The sequence below is a fragment of the Phyllobates terribilis genome, unplaced genomic scaffold, assembly GCF_046119375.1.
Source record: "Phyllobates terribilis strain yellow unplaced genomic scaffold, ASM4611937v1 Scaffold_7__3_contigs__length_470593459, whole genome shotgun sequence".
Taxonomy (NCBI): Eukaryota; Metazoa; Chordata; class Amphibia; order Anura; family Dendrobatidae; genus Phyllobates; species Phyllobates terribilis.
The window spans coordinates 131,599,425-131,617,649 of record NW_027362767.1 but is presented as its reverse complement, the minus strand read 5'-3'; the positions used below and the strand labels follow the sequence as shown (position 1 = coordinate 131,617,649).

The 18,225-nt window shown below is 46.5% G+C and overlaps 1 protein-coding gene across 2 annotated transcripts in view; it reads left to right on the top strand.

Moving 5' to 3' along the window:
* LOC141153904 (uncharacterized) overlaps positions 1 to 18,225 on the top strand; it is a 39,241-nt gene continuing 21,016 nt past the window's right edge. For both annotated transcript variants that reach the window (XM_073639171.1, XM_073639170.1), the window contains exon 1: positions 1 to 152. In XM_073639171.1, coding sequence (XP_073495272.1) covers positions 104 to 152 — 49 coding nt within the window. In that variant the 5' untranslated portion in view covers positions 1 to 103. The remainder of the gene's footprint in view (positions 153 to 18,225) is intronic.

Here is an 18,225-nt window from a genome sequence, read left to right as displayed (position 1 = left end):
GAGACGTCACAATGAGAGGCAGCCCTGTGGGACGTCAGTACCATGTGCTTGATAGTATGGGGAAACAGTGCGCGGCTCTCTGCTCTCTTCCATACAGCAAGATATGAAGGCTGTGCAGATACTGGTGCTCGCTGCGCTGCTGCCTGACATTGGTAAGTGCCGCCTGTGTAGCCAGCGATGTGCGCTGCGCCTCTATTATTGTCACCCTACTTGTGCACAACTTTCCGAGAACAGGTCTGTGCTCCTCCGCCCTCCCTGCACAGCTGCGGCTCTAAGCCTCGGCGGCAGAGTACACATTCACATGGGGCAGATTTTTTGCAGAAACTTCCGTGGACTGATCCATTCATCTGGATAACAGTTACACCCGCTGCAGCTATAGGCCTATTCAGATGCATGACAATGGTTGCAGAATCGTGCCAGATATGTAAGTTGCCTCTTCAGAGAGGAAGAAGACTGAAACTCTAGCTCCACCTCCTGGTGGTAGCCATCCTAAAAGTCAGTCTCGGCCCTTTAACCACTTCATGACCGCCGTCTGGGTTTTGTGCAGCGCCGACGTTGGTGTACGGTCGGTGGTCTTGCAGAGAACCGGAACCCCACATACATGTAAGCACCGGCATTCCAGTGCAGAATGCTGGCTGTGACCCCTGACCACATCGAGACCTGATTGGTTCAGATCCTGATGACATCACCGTCATGCCAGCCAATGAGAGCAATCACTGGGACAGTTTGTTGTACTAAACCCGGGTGGTTTGCCTCATATAAAATGCTGCTTCTCCTCTGATCTTCTATCAGTGAACGATTAGTAGAGAAAAGTGCTGCTGACAAGAGCGGTGTCAGTGAGAGACCTTGTCATGTTGTAAAAAGACAAAGAAATAGATTCCCTCCTCTCCCAGTTAGTCCCATCAATTTATTAGACCTACTCAAATAAATAATGAATAAGCACTGAAATAATATAAAATATAAAATTTAATTTTTATTAATATACATAAGTAAAAACAAGGGGTTGGGGGAAGTTGATAGGAGATTACTCAGGAATAAATAATTTCCCAGAATGTTTGTATATAGGGTGTTAGGGGGGGGGGATTGTTTATTCCTAAGTAATGTATATTAATAAAAATTACATTTTATATTATTTCAGTGTTTATTCATTAGAGTAGGTCCAGTTGATTGTATAATGAATATTCAGTCATATATGTGGTATCTTTATTTGGTTTTGTTTTCCATCAATTTATTAGTTAGTATATAGGGTGATGTAGGGTGGATGTTTAGTGTAGTATAAATTGACTAGATAAGTTAGATTATAAGTAATTAATATATTTATATTCTGAAAATGAAAATAAATCGTTAGGCTTAGGGTTGATCACAATTGTTTTACCAATCAATTATTAGTAGTTCCATCAATTGTTTAACCAATCAGTTGCGTTAATTTGATTAGTTATGTTAATTAATTTGTTCATTTTGTTATATTATAAACACATATACTATATACATAACTTCATAAGAACGTATTTTCTACTAAAATATAGCTAATTTTTTAGAGTGTACAGTGATATGTAAAAAGTAATAAAATGGCGGGTCAGTCTTATACCGCAGAGGAGGCGTCTGCCCTGTTATGTTCTGACAGTGCAATGTCAGAGGGAGATGTGGATTTCGAGGGCTTTAGTAGCGGCGACAGTGATAGCTGAGAAATGAGCAGTGATTCTGGTCCATCCTCATGGACCAGTACAAGAGGGAAAATAGCACCACTGGAGAAACATCTCCAGATCAGGGAACAATGCTCAGTACAAGCGCTGTCCCTGGTACTAGTGAATTGGCGCAGGACAATGTACAAGGGGCTTTGCCACATGATCTAGCATTTCCCAGAAGGGAGGCTTCGGATTCGCCTGCTCCATTCAGCCTTGATTTTAATGCCATTCCTGGTATAAATGTGGAGGTGGAAGACTTTGGACCAATTTTTTTTAATTTGTTTATGACAGATGTGTGACGCTCGAAAGCCCTACCCTGGGAGATGGGGGACTCGGAGACGGGTCCTGTGTGGTAGATGGGGTGCAGCCGTGGCCCGGACCCGCTCCGTGCCCAGGGCCGTCGCACTAAATAGAATGGTATGGGCTTATCCGGGTTGAGTGGCTGATCTCGACCTGTGGGACCTGGTGAAGGCCACCAGCGCTGCCGCGGTCCGCTGAGGCATGGTGTTATTACAGCCATACTTGTTACTACTCCCCACAAGTGGAGCAGGGCCTCAGGGCAGAGAGACAGGATGGAGGGAGTCGTAGTCTAGGAGGTCTGGTGCCGCGTAATGCGGTGTAATGCAGAATAAAGAGTCCGGAGGCCATAGGGGTTAACTTCCAGGGTTTTTACTCACAATGGAGATGGCAATAGGAAGGAGTCTCCCTGCTCCTCGCGGAGTTCTGCGGTCACCAGAGACAGGGTTGGGGGGGGTCCGACAACCTCCGAGTAAGTCCAGTGCTCGATCAGGACCCCTCACCAGAGTGTTCCTAGACTTCAGACTGGGTCCTTTCCTGTCTGTGTGTGTGTAGATAGGCCGGGTCTCCCACTGAACTTCACTCAGAAAAAGGGTACGGGTGGCAGCTCCGCTCCTTCCGATACCCGGTGGGATCCTCAGGGCCTACCGGGCTTCCCTGACCAGGACGTAGAGTAGCAAGGTCAGGTGTCGGGGGCCGGTACCCCTCTTGCAGCCGGAATCCCTCTGAATAGATCAGGTTGGCGAGGACAGGTGGCGTATACCGCTCCGTCTGCATCCCCCTGGGATCCATTTGCTGTGGAGCTACACTCCTAAGCTCCGGGCCTTCTTGGTCATGGTCCTTGACCGAGCTGAGACATTCATTATCTGCAACCTGCCCCTCGTCCCAAGGCCAGGTTACGAGGGTCGTGCCTCCATCCTCTGCAGGTCCACACAGGATCCACTCTCAGGGAAGGAGGTCACGATAAAGAACAGTCCAAAGAACCAAGAACCGAAATGGCTGTGTATTAAATATGAAATTTAAAGTGTCACTAAAATGTGAATTCTCCACCCTCACCCACTAATTGGTTCCCCTATCTCTTGGTTCCCCAGTCTCCCGAGTACCAGTAGGGGCAGCACCTAGTGCCTTCTAGCCCCCTCTGGTGGGAGAAGTGTGGTGTTGGATGTGGAGGTGGGGTACTGACCATCACACTGTTCTTACCTCAGAGGAGGAACACCACACTCCATTAAAGAAGTGCAGCATCCCTGTGGCGGTCGAACCCTCAGGGGCACCACACAGACAGCTTGCTAGAGCATATTGTCCTGCAAACAAATTTATACGCGTCCCAATTTATCAGCCAGAATCCACGATCCTATTATGCTAGGGCAAATTTATGGACGCCAACTAATCTTCCTGAAATAAACATTTTTTTTTTTTGTAGGACTTACATTTGCCATGGGACTTGTTAAAAAAAAAAGAGCACTCGGTCCTACTGGTCCTACTGGTCCAATTGCACTGTTCAAGCCAACCCTATGCTTTCTGTCGTTCTTTCTAAGACCCCTTTGAAATTCTCATGAGGCTTTGGCATTTTAACGACAATAGTCAATACCTGCCCAGAAATCCCCCAGAACAGGACAGACTATTTTTCCAGTTGTCACCAGATAAGTCCATTTTTACAAATAGGCTACAATCTGTATGTGGACAATTATTACACTAGCATACCCCTATTTAAAAGTCTGGTAGAACTCAACATAGGGGCCTGTGGGACCATTTCTAAAAACCGTCCGGGGTTTCCACAACCATTGGTCAATGAAAAGTTCCAAAAGGGGTAGTCAGGGGCCGTACGCAATGGAGAGCTGGTTGCCCTCAAGTATAGGGATAAGAAGGATATTTTGATTCTACGCTCGACCCTCACAAATGTCACAAGGACCACCGTAGAAGTAGGATCCACTACTCCAGAGCAAAAAAACCTGCATCAGTCATTGACTACAACAAACACCTGGGGGGTGTGGACCTTGCAGACCAGGTTCTACAGCCATACCAGGTATCAATAAAATCATATACCTGGTATAAAAAGTTAGTGATTTATTTTTTTCAGGAGGCCACATATAATTCTTTTGTGTTATACAAAAAAGCAAGAAATCCAGATACTTTCCTTGATTATCAGGAAAAGGTCATAGAAAATCTTGTTTTTTTCAAATGTTAGCCCCGCTCATCCATTGGAATCTGGGGATGTCAAAAGTCTCACTGAGCGACATTTTATTGCACTCATTCCAGCAACAGAAACAAGAAAGAACTCGCAGAGAAGATGTTGTGTATGTACCAAGAGAGGAATGAGGCCAGATACCCGCTGCTATTGCCCATCATTGCCAGCCTTATGCCTCACTGACTGCTTTAAAATGTTCCACATGGAACCACCTTTTTAAACTGTATTCATTTCTCATTTTGGCATTCAAGCATATGGTTTATTTAATGAATGACACATTTAAGTAGAGCTCGCTTAACAATTTCTGGGCACAATATATTAGGCACTACAATGTACTGGGCACTACAACGTACTCGGCACTACAATGGCAGATTTGCAATTTTTGCTCTAAAACATCTACTGCTGCTTGTTTCTGGAAATCATTCATGGAGTTAAAATAGTCAATACACCCATAGATGAATTACCAGAGGGGTGGGATTTCCAAAATGGGGTCACTTCAGGGGGGATTCTGCTGTACTGGCACTCAGGGGCTCTGTATATGGAGTCCGCAAACTATTCTAGGAAAATCTGTGCGCCAATAGTCAAATAGCCCACCTTCCTTCCTCAGTCCTGCCATGTTGCCAAACAGTACTGTACAGCCACATATAGGGTATTTCAAAAATTGTGAGAAAAATTAAGGGGCCACTTTTACCTATTTTCCCATGTAAAAATGTGAAATCTGGGGTTAAAAAAATATATTTTAGTGGTAAAAATATAATTATTTTTTCTTCACCGCTCCATGGTATAAATCCTATGAAACAACTGTGGTGTCAATATGATCACTGTACCCCTAGATGAATTCATTCAGTGGATTAGGTTGTAAAATGGGATCATTTATGGGGGATTTCTGCTGTTCTGGCACCTTAGGGGCTCTGCCAATGTGACATGGCATCCACACACCATTCCAGTGTAGTGAGCTGGCCGGCTCTGGCTGTTCTGTGATAATTGAAATAGAGCCTGTGACAGAAATGATAACGCAGGATGGTGTTGCCACCTTGTGGCCAGAGGTTGCACCTGCGCAGGGTGTGATGACAGAGAAAAAGACTGAGTCTCCTGTGTCCCGCCCTAGAGAGTCACGTGACCAGAGTGAGAAGCAGGAAAAAGCGCGCGGAGAGTCTGAGAGAGTCTGTGAAAAGAACCAGGACGGTGTGCAGGTCCTCGTGTGTGCCTTAGAGGATACTCTCAACGTGGCTGCTGTTATCTGACATCTTTTCCTCAGAGCTTTCCCCAGCTTCCGCACTGCTGAAGGATTCAGCTGTTACACTCCCCACTACTGGAGTGTGGACTACACAAGGGAATCCACAAGAGCTGCTATCCGGATCAGAGAGACTGTAAGCGGGACCTCTGGCGAGAGGCCGAAGTATTCCTTCCTTTCAGCGAAATTTGTTGTTCCTGTTTTTTTTTCTTCGGCTGGGACGCCTTCCTGCAAAGACAGACAGGCCTGCGACGGGGGACACATCCTTCTGGAGTAAAGGACTGGTAACGTGGGAGTAGGGACAGTGAGGGTCAGCTTATAAGTACACGTTATTGCTGTGAATATTTACGGTTGTCATTTATTGTGTTCTGCTGTGTTAAAAATGTATACGAGTAAAGATACGGTTATCAAGATAGAGTCTGTGTGTGGGGATCTTGCTGGGCCAGATCATGGATACCAACGCATGGCCTTGCCCGCGGTCACTTCACCAGCAAAATCTGCTCCTTAATATGGCGCTCCTTCCCTTCTGAGCTTTGTACTCAGGAAGGAGAAATTGCAAAATCGATTGTTGGGTCCATTTTCTCCTTTTAAATTGTGAAAATGAGAAATTTGAGGCTAAGGCTGCGTGCCCACTATGCGTTTTTCAAGTGTTTTTGCAGTCGAATTTCCGCAGCGAAAACGCTTAAAAACGCTTGGTAATACGTGCCCCATGGTCCCCAATCATAATCCACATGTGCTGTGCACATGCTGCGGAAATTTTTGTTGCGGATTATCTTTGTGGAAAAATCCTCAGCATGTCCATTAATTTTTCGGACACGCAGCGTAATTGCCGCCATTGACTTGCATTGAAACGCTTAATATCCGCATGACTACATGTGCACATGCGGATATTAAGCGATTCTATGTGCGGATGGTACCCGGGTCTGGAGAAGAGGAGACTCTCCTCCAGACCCGGATACCATTAGTACCTGTTAAAAAAAAAAAGAATTTAAAATAAAAAATATATATTATACTCACCTTCTGATGTCCCCCGGTCTCCTCTATGGTGCGCGCTGGCTCCCCGGTGGCTCGCGATGGTGTAAAAGGACCTTCCATGACGTAATTTAGTCACGTGACAGGTCACGCAACCGCTGACGTCGATGGTTGCGTGACCTGTCACATGGCTAAATGATGTCATGGAAGGTCTTTTTACACCACCGCTAGCCGTACAAGAGACCGGACGCACCGAGAAGGAGAACGGGGGCCATCAGAAGGTGAGTATAATGTTTGTTTTTTTATTTTTTACCATTTTTATTCTTTTTTTAACTATTAACTTGGTCACACTATATAAATCCAAGCCGGTTGCATGGATTTATATAGTGTGACAAAGTTGTCAAGCACTTTTCCAAGTCTAAAATCGCTTGGAAAAGCGCTTGACAACCACTTCTACCTAGCAGGAAAAACGCATGTAAAATCCGCATGCCTTTTTCCTGCCAGGGAGATGCAGAAAAAATCTGCAGCATTTCTGTATCGTGAGCACTTAGCCTTAATCAACTTTTTGGTGAAAAAAAATTAATATTTTAATTTTCACCTCCCAATATTTTAAAATTTTGCGAGGCACCTGTGTTATCAATATGGTCTTCACACCAGCAGATGAATTCCTCAAGAGGTGTAGTTTCCAAAATAGTGTCACTTGTGGGGGTTTCCACCATTTAGGCACATCAGGGGCTTTCCAAACGCGACATGACGTCCGCTCTCAATTCCAGACAATTTTGCGTTCAAAAAGTCACACAGTGCTCCTTCCCTTCTGAACTCCGCCGTGAGCCCTAACAGTAGTTCTCCCCCATATATAGGGTATTGCCGTATTCAGGAGAAATTGCACAACAAATTTTGGGGTCCCTTTTCTCCAGTTACACTTGTGAAAATAAAAAATGTGGGGCTAACACAACATTTTTGTGAGAAAAAATGTGATTTTTTATTTTTTTTTTATTTTCACGGCTCAACGTTATAAATGACTGTGAAGTTCCTGGGGGTTCATGGTGCTCACCACACATCTAGATACATTCCTTGAGGGGTCTAGTTTCCAAAATGGGGGTCACTTGTGGTGTTTTTTCACTGTTTAGGCACATCAGGGGCTCTCCAAACGCGACATGGTGTTCAGTATCGATTCCAGACAATTTTATCAAAATTGCGCTCCTTCCCTTCCGAGCCATGCTGTGCACCTAAACAGTAGTTTTCCACCACATATGGGGTATCTGCATACTCAAGAGAAATTGCACAACAATTGTATGGTGCATTTTCTCCTGTTACTCTTATAAAAATGAAAACATTGGGGCTAAAGTCCCATTTTTGGGGAAAAAGTACAATTTTTATTTTTTCCTTCCACTTTGATTTTATTCCGGTAATTTCAGACGGGCAAGGGAAAAACTCCCAATGCCCAGCAGCCTTGAAAACTTATTGCCTATTGCTGCCACCTATTAGGTTGGTTCGCAAGTGAAAGGTCACTGGTTCGAAACGAAGAGCAACCTGCTACGGATCCGGGTGTAGGAACCTCTGTGCTGTGGTGCAAGGAGGGACCAGAGGGGCGTAACTAGGTATCAACTCGGACCGACTAAGGTCGTACGGCGGCTTAATCGACTCCGTGACCAGGGAAGGACCAAGCAGAGGGACCAGGTGCTACTCTGTGGACCGACCTTGTATGAGAGCAGGTGACTCCCACCGGTCAGAAGGCAGGGACTGACCGGTACAGCAGATGAGCACAGCAGGCAGACTGACGGGTGATCCGGGCAAACGGACAGCCAGGCACGGCAGGTAACAAGCAGGAGCCTCCAGGTCGGCTGACAGGTAGGCACGGCAGGTAACACGCAGGAGCCTCCAGGTAGGCTGGCTGGTAGGCACGGCAGGTAACACAGGTAACAAGCAGGAGCCTCCTGGTAGGCTGGCTAGTAGGCACGGCAGTTAACAGGCAGATGCTTCCAGGTAAGCAGGCGGGTTGGGCCCATAGACTGACTGGCGGACTGGACTGGTAGTCAGGCTGGCGGACTGGACTGGTAGTCAGGCTGGCGGACAGGACTGGTAGTCAGGCTGGCGGACAGGACTGGTAGTCAGGCTGGCGGACAGGACTGGTAGTCAGGCTGGCGGACAGGACTGGTAGTCAGGCTGGTGGACAGGACTGGTAGTCAAGCTGGTGGACAGGCAGGACTTGTAGTAAGGCTAGCAGCGGGACCTGAGGGCTGAAGCAGAGTTTAGCACACAAAGCTACAACCTTGCACGGGCACCTCCATATTGGAGGAGGTGCCTGTTATAGGGGAAGTCCTCCGGCCATTGGCCGGGGACTTTTTAGGACGGCGCGCGCGGCCCCTTTAAGAGGGAGGGAGCGCGCGCGCCCTAAGCACAGAGCCGGGGAAGCTGCGTGCACCCGCAGCAGCTGCAGGGAGGCCGGAAGACGCCGGAACAGGACCGCGGCGGTAAGGGGGACGGCGTCTCTGCCGGGCAGGAGGCAGAGATGCCGGTGCTACACAACCATGAAAAAGATTTCTCAAGAAAAGAGATACTGCATCATCCAGCTCATCGATAGCGGTCTCTCGACCAACAAAATTGCCAAACCGCATCATGTGAGTGCCAAGACCAAGGCCGGCGTCAGCACCCGGGCAAGTGCCGGGGCCATGAGCAGGCAGGGGGCCCACTTGCAGTCGGGCACCCCACCGGGCTATGGGCGGAGGATAGCGGTGCAAGCGCCCGCCCTTCTCCCCTGCTTGCTCAGGGCCCCAGCAGCCGGATACTTACCTCTCCCCGTGCCTCCGCAGATCCGCTGTCTTTCTGCTGTGTGCTCCCTGTGACGTCTGAGGTCAGAGGGTGCGGTGATGTCTTTCCACCACGCCCTCCCCTGAGCCATCACGTCCTCCCCTGAGCCATCACAGTCAGCGCAGAGCGGGAAGACGCCGGCGACGCTGGAGTCCGGACCTGAGCAGCGGCAGCAGGTGAGGAGGAGTGAGGTGAGTATTTGATTTTTTTTTTTTTTTTTAATGTATGGAGGCATGGGGCATAATATGGGGGGGTGGGGGTGACATCCTGCTTGGGGCATAATATGGGGGGTGACATACTGCATGGGGCATTATAAAGAAGGGAGGGGTGACATCCTGCATGGGGCATTATAAAGAGGGGGGGGTGACATCCTGCATGGCGCATTATAAAGAGGGGGGGTGACATCCTGCATGGAGCATTATAAGGAGAAGGGGGTGATAATGCCCCATGCAGGATGTCACCCCCTCTCTTTATAATGCCCCATGCAGGATGTCACTACCCCCTGCATGGGGCATTATAATTACAATAGATATCGCTCATGTAATGTAAGAAGTGAAATCTTTGGCCTTGTACTATATCTATATTTCTCTGCGGTATCTGTGCATCATGAATGGTGGTATGTGTGGGGCCCACTGAGACTCTTTTGCCCGGGGCCCAGAAAAACCTGGAGCCGGCCCTGGCCAAGACAAATGGAAGAATATGAAATAAATTCCGTCCATCCATTCAAAAGCCAAGAGGTGGACGCCCAGGCAAAATATCGGAGTCAACAAGTTGGCACATCACTAAGTCTATCAGTTCTGACACGACAAGCACGGCAGTGGAGGTGGCTCGTATGCTTCGTAATAGTGAGATCACAGACGTCCATGTAAGCACTGTGCAATACACGTTACACAAGTCTGGAATGGCGGCTCGAAAAAAGGAGAAGAAGCCTTGACCTCAATATCGTCATAAGAAGCATCGGCTCAAGTTTGCAAATAAGTCAGAAAAGTGGACAGTAGAAGATTGGAAACTGGTGATTTGGAGCAATGAGATGAAATTCAATAGACGAGGCTATGATGGGTGCAACTGGGTCTGGAAGAAATGAGAGAAAAAGGGGCTAACAGATCAATAAATTTAAGGAACTGTCAAGTTTGGTGGAGGAAGCCTCATGATATGGGGTTGTTTCACAGCCAAAGGTGTTGGGTACTTGACAAGGATCAATGGTGGTTGCAATGCTGAGCTATATGTGACTATCCTACAAGATGTGTTACTTCGTACACTCGAATACTATGGGTATGAAAAGGACGACAGTGTTCCAGTGGGACAATGGCCCGAAGCATACGTCAAGATTGGTGAATAAATGGTTCAATAACAATGAAGTGGAGGTGCTGGATTGGCCCCCACTGTCCCCAGACCTCAACCCAATCGAGCACTTGTGGGTAGAGTTAAAGAAAAAGCTGTTTACATACCCAAGTGAGTCGACCAGTATGCACCAACTTTGGGAACATGTAGAAGAGAACTGGGATCAGATTTAGGTTGAGACGTGCTCGAGTCTCATAGAGCGCATGCCCAGAAGGATTCAGGCAGTTGTGAAAGCCAAAGGTGGTGTGAAGACACGGGGACTTCCATGGGCGTAATACTACTCAGACAACACAGGGTGATCGTAAAACAGTGTGGCAATACTTTATTGAACCACCAAACGGACAATAAACAGATAGAACAGTCACAGTAAATACCCAAGATGGTACTAAATTACACAGGCTCACCCTTTTGCTGGCCTGCCTGGGATAGAACAGCTGTGACTTTGGGTCTTCCTGGGCCAACTGTAACATCCCTGGCTGTGTGCTGGCATGGCTTACCACCTCCCACCATGCAAGGCCGCCATCTTACCTATCAGTCCAGGCTGCTCACTTTGGTCCAGTATCTGCTGTGTGCATGTCTCTTGTCTGATTGCTTACGGTGGTGGCGCAGTTACTGCCTGTTTCTTATAGTTACTGTGTGCACAGTCCTAATGCGTCCCCAGCCTTTTGCTCTGAGTCACTGGATACTTAAACCCCCTCCACCCAGTAGGAGGTGCCTGAGCAACACTTTCTTTTAGTGTGCTCTGTGCAACTGAGTTGCCAGGTCCTGTCCTGTATCTTGCCTGTTTCCGCCACCCTTGGGGCTGTATACCCAGGCCTGTTACCTATATCTGTGATTTATAGTCTGTTCCGCCACCCTGGGGGCTGTATAGCCAGGCCCGTTACCTGTATCTATGACCTCTAGTCTGTTTTCTGCCACCCTTGGGGCTGAGTTCCCAGGCTCGTTCCTGTATCATATTCCTGTTCAGTTCCTGTCTGAACAGTGTCCTAGCCCGTTACTTGTTTATCTCTATGTCCGTATCTTCCCTTTTCCTGCAGTGTCTGAACCTGCACCTAACTCCAACTCGTTGTCTCTGTACTTCTGTTTGTAAGTACCTTGTGTGTATTTGCTCAGCTCTGCTTGTTTACCGCACCTGCGGGTTTTGCTCTGCTCTGCTTGTCTACAGCACCTGCGGGTTTTGCTCTGCTCTGCTTGTCTACCTCACCTGCGGGTTTTGCTCTGCTCCGCTTGTTTACCGCACCTGTGGGTTTTGCTCTGCTCTGCTTGTCTACTGCACCTGTGGGGTTTGCTCTGCTCTGCTTGTTTACAGCTCCTGCGGGTTTTGCGCTGCTCTGCTTGTCTACCGCATCTGCGGGTTTTGCTCTGCTTGGCTACCGCACCTGCGGGTTTTGCTCTGCTCTGCTTGTCTACCGCACCTGCAGGTTTTGCTCTGCTCTGCTTGTCTACCGAACCTGCTGGTTTTGCTCTGCTCTGCTTGTCCACCGCACCTGCGGATTTTGCTCTGCTCTGCTTGTCTACTGCACCTGCGGGTTTTGCTCTGCTCTGCTTGTCTACCGCACCTGCGGCTCTGTTCCTGTATCCCAGTCTGTACTGGTCCCTATCCTGCCTGCGTTCCTACCTGCCAGTACCCACCTGTCTGCGTACCAGCCGTGCCTGCCAGTACCCACCTGTCTGCATACCAGCCGTGCCTGCCAGTACCCACCTGTCTACATACCAGCCGTGCCTGCCAGTAACCCACCTGTCTGTATGCCAGCCTAACCTGCCTGTTCTGGCACTCCCCGGTGTGGGTCAACAGCTGTGACTGGGGTCTGACCTGGAGTAACACCTGGTCCCTCTGCTCGGTTCCTCCCTGGTTCACGGAGTCGACTGAGCCACCATGCGACCTTGGTCAGACCGAGTTTATACTTAGTCATGCCCCTCCACGCACTCTTCGGTTCATGGTCCAGTGGGATCACTAACCACCCTCACTCCAGTCAGTCCGGGCGTGTGTTTAACACCAACTACTTCAACCAGTGGCACCCTGCTTTTGGCGAGCCCCACAGAGAGAAGGTAGCGGCAAGTTTAGGAAGCTGACAGTTTCCATGGGGCCAGAAGACCAGCTGGTTCCAATCTGGCTTCTCTGAATGTCTCCATGGGTTCCAGGCGACCGGAGGGTCCCACCTGGCAACCCCAAATAACATATCCATGGGGCCAGGTGACTTCATTGTCCCAACCTGGTCTCCCCAAATGTATCCATGGGTTCTCTGATGGTCCATGCAGTAGATCGGTATCTTTCCAGTCAGGGCCATATACCTTTAGGTCGTAATCATGTAGAATCCAAATCTGTGTCTCTCTGGATCGAGCCATGCTACAAGCTACTCTCCTGAAGAGCGTGTCTGATATTTTGATTCTCCTTGTAAAGTTTGCCTGCTACAGATGCATATGTCCCCTAAAAATAGTTACAATTGTCCTTTGAAGTACACATTCACAGGTCAAGGATTAGGGAGGGTATTATTCCACAGGGCTCAGGTCTCATTGTTTGTGCATTTAATCAATTTACATAGTTGGTATAGCAGGGGGCTCTTTAAATCAACATCTAGCTGGCTTTAGTACAATATGCAATTAGCATAGTAAAAAACATTATTGTTTCACCTGCAGTCACTGTCCTTGACCAGCCAAAGAAACACACATATACATTCACAAGTCAACACAAATACAATAGTGTATTTCTCTTGGCTTAAATCTAGACGTCTGGCTGATTAAGATAAGAAGCTGTTTCATCACAGGTGGATTTACAAAATACTAACAAAATAAAATTTAGATTTTTAGAAGCAAAACAGTAACCATGCAGTGAGATGACAAGAATCTGCATAACTAATCACATGCTAAGTAGTTGAAAGTCAAATTTATGCATGAGCTAGCCAAGATAATTGTCTATAAAGTGATGGTAGTCTCACGTTCAAAGCAGTAGTGGATGGTGAGATATGGAGCCTGAAAGGTAAAAGTTCAAAACATTGTTACCCTTTTGCTCGTCAGTGTAAGTGGATGTGGTTTTCAACTCTTTGTGGGTGTCTTCTTGAGGTCCACATCCAGTTTGAAAACAAAACTATGTTTACGTATAAGGAAGAGGGGGCCATAGCTCTGGAATAGAGGGGTACATGAACAAAAGAAAAACTACGTTAAAATCGGGAGAAAGCTTCAGTTTCTCGGCGCCATCTTGAGACTGTCTGTCTGCTCCTGCAATCACCTCACAGTGCCTTCTGCCTGCTTTCCCAGCCATAAAAAAACTCCTCTGTTGTGCACCGATGGTTACAAGAGCTTAGAGGGAGATGTTATCTCTGGTTTTATTACTATTTAGGGCCCAGTGGAGACTTTTACAGGCTGTTGCTCTGTCCTGCGACCGCTCACATGTCCAGCTCAGCTCCAGCATATTCGTGGGTGGGACGACCCTGGAGGGGGAAGGGGGGGCTCAACGTCTTCTACTCCAATCACATTTTAAATCACTCAGACTCTATGAAGCATTGGAGGCTCACAAATTTAAGACACCCTCTTGTAGAACCCCAACTATGCTGTTAATACACAAACTTTGGTGGGCAGTGAGGAAATTACAGGGGATACCAGGGATCTCACAATTTACATCACTGTGGGAAACGCCATGGTTCCCTAACCTATATAAATTGGAAGGGTTTAAAAATTGGAGTCTAAAAGGACTAGACAGATTCACTCATGTTTTAGCGGGAGATTCACTCAAGGAGTTTTCACAGATAAAAAATGAATATGGACTGCCCAACACCGAATTTTATAAGTACCTTCAGTTACGACATGCATATCAGGCAGAGGGTCTTGTCCTAAATAATGGAGTTCCTCAAAATGCTATAATACAGAGAATGGCTAGCTCACATAATTCTGGGGGGCTAATCTCATTGCTTTATAGGGGTCTGCTGGACCTAGTATTAGCAAAACACCCCATAAGATCAAAAGAAAAATGGGAGGGCTTGATAGGCCCTATTGAAGAGGGGCTGTGGTCTGAAATACTGGAAAGAGTTCCCCAGTTATCTCTGAGTGAGTCCCATAGATTCTCCCACTTACAGGTGCTGCACCAGTCATACAGAACACCCCAATTTCTCCACGATATAGGGCTTCGACCAGACTCCCTATGTGCTAGATGTAAAACATTCCCGGCTAACATGCTTCATATGATGTGGACCTGCCCTGCTCTGGAAAACTTCTGGAGGGATGTAATAGCGATCATTGATAGAACATACTCAGTCGATTCAGATCCCTCACCATTAGTATGTATACTGGGATATATAGAAGATCTGAGCACTGAGGAACCTGGCAAAATAGTGGTGGCACGCATGTTATACATGGCTAGGAAACTAACAGCCCAACATTGGTTATCAGAGCAGGCGCCCACGGTGACGGAATTTATAAATAAGATCAATTGGTTATTAAATCTGGAAAAAAGTATATATCTGAAAAGGAAGGCCATCTCTAAATTTGAAAAAATATGGGCTCCATGGATTGACGGCTCCGGCCTAGCATCCAGAGAACTGCATAGATTTCGACTTGGTCTGCTATGATTGATGTATAGATTACTTGACAGGTGCAAAATCCTACATTGGACTGCTTTAGACATGTATGTAACTGCTCCAAAGCAAGAGTTAGATACCCCTTAATACAATTGTGACTATTCATACTGAAGATTGTTAATTTGCTGTGGCCAGAACTGTGGAACATTTAACTCAAAATGTTTTGTTTGAAAGGGCGATGTGTTGTGGGGGGAGGGATAGAATAGGGACTGTGTCCCTTCTGTTAGAACCCTCCTGTTAGTTTTTTTTCTATTTTGCTGGTCACATGACTTTCTGCCTATATAATCCAGCTCCGCCCTCCTGGCCTTGCTGGACTTCAGTGTTACATTTACTCTTAAGCTAGCCAGGTGCCTTGTCCTTAGTTCTTGTAGGGACCCCTCCCTTATATCTATAGGTCTGCGTTCAGAGTAGCCGAGGACTTAGGCGGGTCTGTTCACAAGGAACAGGTCCCCCGCTGCATCGTAAGGAATCAGCTTAGTCCTATTGTAGGGACAGTTTTCCTATCTTTCCTTAGTGCTTGTAGCAGTTCTTAACAGTAAGTCCACCCAAAAAAATAAATAAATAAAACACTCTAAGGAAAGAAATCCAGATATCAGCATGATGTCGGTTCAGGAGTTGGCTCAACGCCTGCAGGGACTGTCTTTGGAGGTGGCCGAGCTCCAGCAACACGTGAGTAGCTGTCCTGGAGCGCATTTTGGCGAACCAAAGGTAGGACTGCCAGATTTTTTTTATGGTGAACTGCAAGATTTTTTCTCCTTTAAAAACGCTTGTTTATTATATTTTCGTTTAAGACTCAGATCCTCGGGGAATGAATCACAGTGCATTGGGTTTATAATGTCACTTTTGCGCAAAGAACCACAGGGATGGGCCTTTTCTCTACAACCTAATGATCCGTGTTTTAGATCTGTGGAAGATTTTTTTTCTGCTATGGGGTTGTTGTATGATGATCCTGATCGAGTCTCATCTGCTGAAACTAAATTAAGACGTTTGAAGCAGGGATCAGGTGATGTGGAAAATTATTGTACATACTTCAGAAGATGGTCGGCTGAAGTGGAATGGAATGACTCTGCATTAAAATGTCTGTTTCTTGCTGGTCTAGGTGAAAGGGTTAAGGATCTGCTGATTGCCTTCCCAAAACCTGGAACCTTGCAGGAGGCAATGCAATTAGCTATACATGTGGACAGGAGACTGTGTGCTAGGATTAATGAAGAGAAATCTACTGCTATGGCAGCTCCTAGTATTCAGAGGGTCTGCTCGGAAGGTGGAGAACCGATGGAGATTGGGGTGATGTCACCCCACTCTCAGGAAAAAGACCGCAGGTTTGCTAAGGGATTATGTTTTTATGGCGGTAAATCTGACCACTTTATTAAGAACTGTGTGCTTCGTTTGAACAAAGAAAAAAAAAAAGGTCAGTTACGCCCGTATAGCTTGTTTAAATTCAAAAGGAGTATTTCTTTTTGTAAGCACCTCATTCCAGGAGGAGTTGATTGAATTTCGGGTATTTGTGGATTGTGGTTCTACACTCAATGTGATTGATGAGGGATTTTTGGAAAAATTTAAATTAGAATCCAAACTTTTGTCATCTCCTATTTCTGTGGTTGCTGTTGATGGCTCTCCCTTGAAATGTATTACTCACAAGGTATTTGAATTTCCCCTCACCATTAATGGTATTCACCAAGAGAATTTGGATTTGGCGGTATTAAATAATTTGCCATCTCCAGTGGTTTTGGGGTTACCTTGGTTAAAATTGCACAGTCCTGTACTGGACTGGTCTACCAATGAAATTAAGTCTTGGAGTCCTAAGTGTTATGATAAATGTTGTAATGGTCGCATTGCTGCTGTGGAAAGAGGGGAATTACCTGTACCTATTCAGGATTTTTGGAAGGTTTTTTTCTGAGGAGGAGTCGCAAGTTTTGCCTCTTCATAGGGACTATGATTGTACTATTGAGTTTGTCCCTGGAGCTACTCTTCCCAAGAGTCGCTTATTTAATCTTACTATCCCTGAGAGAAAGGCCTTGGAGGAATACATACAGACAAGCTTGGCCACCGGTCACATTAGACCTTCTAAGTCACCTGTGGCTGTTGGATTTTTTTTTGTAAAAAAAAAAAGGACGGCGGTTTACGTCCATGTCTGGACTTTCGCGAAATTAATAAAATTACAGTACGCAATTCTTACCCACTGCCATTAATTCCTGACTTGTTCAACCAGTTAGTGAGGGCCAAGTGGTTCTCTAAGATTGATCTCCGGGGGGCATACAATTTGTTACGAACGAAGGAGGGTGATGAATGGAAGACTGCTTTTAACACCCCGGTGGGTCATTTTGAGAATCTGGTTATGCCTTTTGGTCTTACCAATGCACCAGCGTTTTTTCAGAACCTTATTAATGACATCCTGAGACCTTTGATTGGTAAGAATGTGGTGGTGTATTTGGATGACATTTTGATTTATTCGCCGGATCTGGAGTCTCATTGGCAGAGCGTACGTGAGGTGTTGCAGTTATTGAGTGATAATTCACTTTTTGCTAAGCTGGAGAAATGTGAGTTCGCTGTGCAGAAAATTAGTTTTTTGGGCTACATTATCTCCAGCGAGGGCTTTGAGATGGACCCGGTGAAGGTTCAGGCTGTGCAGGAATGGCCTAGGCCTATTGGTTTGAAATCGATACAGAAATTTTGGGGTTTCGACAATTATTACAGAAAATTCATTAAGAATTTTTCTATAATTGTTAAGCCGCTGACCGATCTCACCAGGAAGGGTGCGAATAGGGTCCAGTGGACTACTGAGGCCATTGAAGCTTTTGTGTATCTCAAAGAGAGGTTCAGTTCTGCCCCTATCCTTATGCAGCCTGATGAGACCAAGCCTTTTTTGGTCGAGGTTGATGCTTCTTCGGTGGGGGTCAGTGCTGTTTTGTCTCAGGAAAACAAGGATGGAGTACATCCCTGTGCTTTTTTTTCAAAAAAAATTTCTGAGACCGAACTTAATTACGATGTCGGTAATCGGGAATTGCTGGCGATTAAACTCGCATTTGAACATTGGTGTCCTCTCTTGGAAGGTGCTAAATTTCCCATTCAGGTTTTTACTGATCATAAGAATCTGATCTATCTTGATGCTGCCAAGCGCTTGAATGCCCG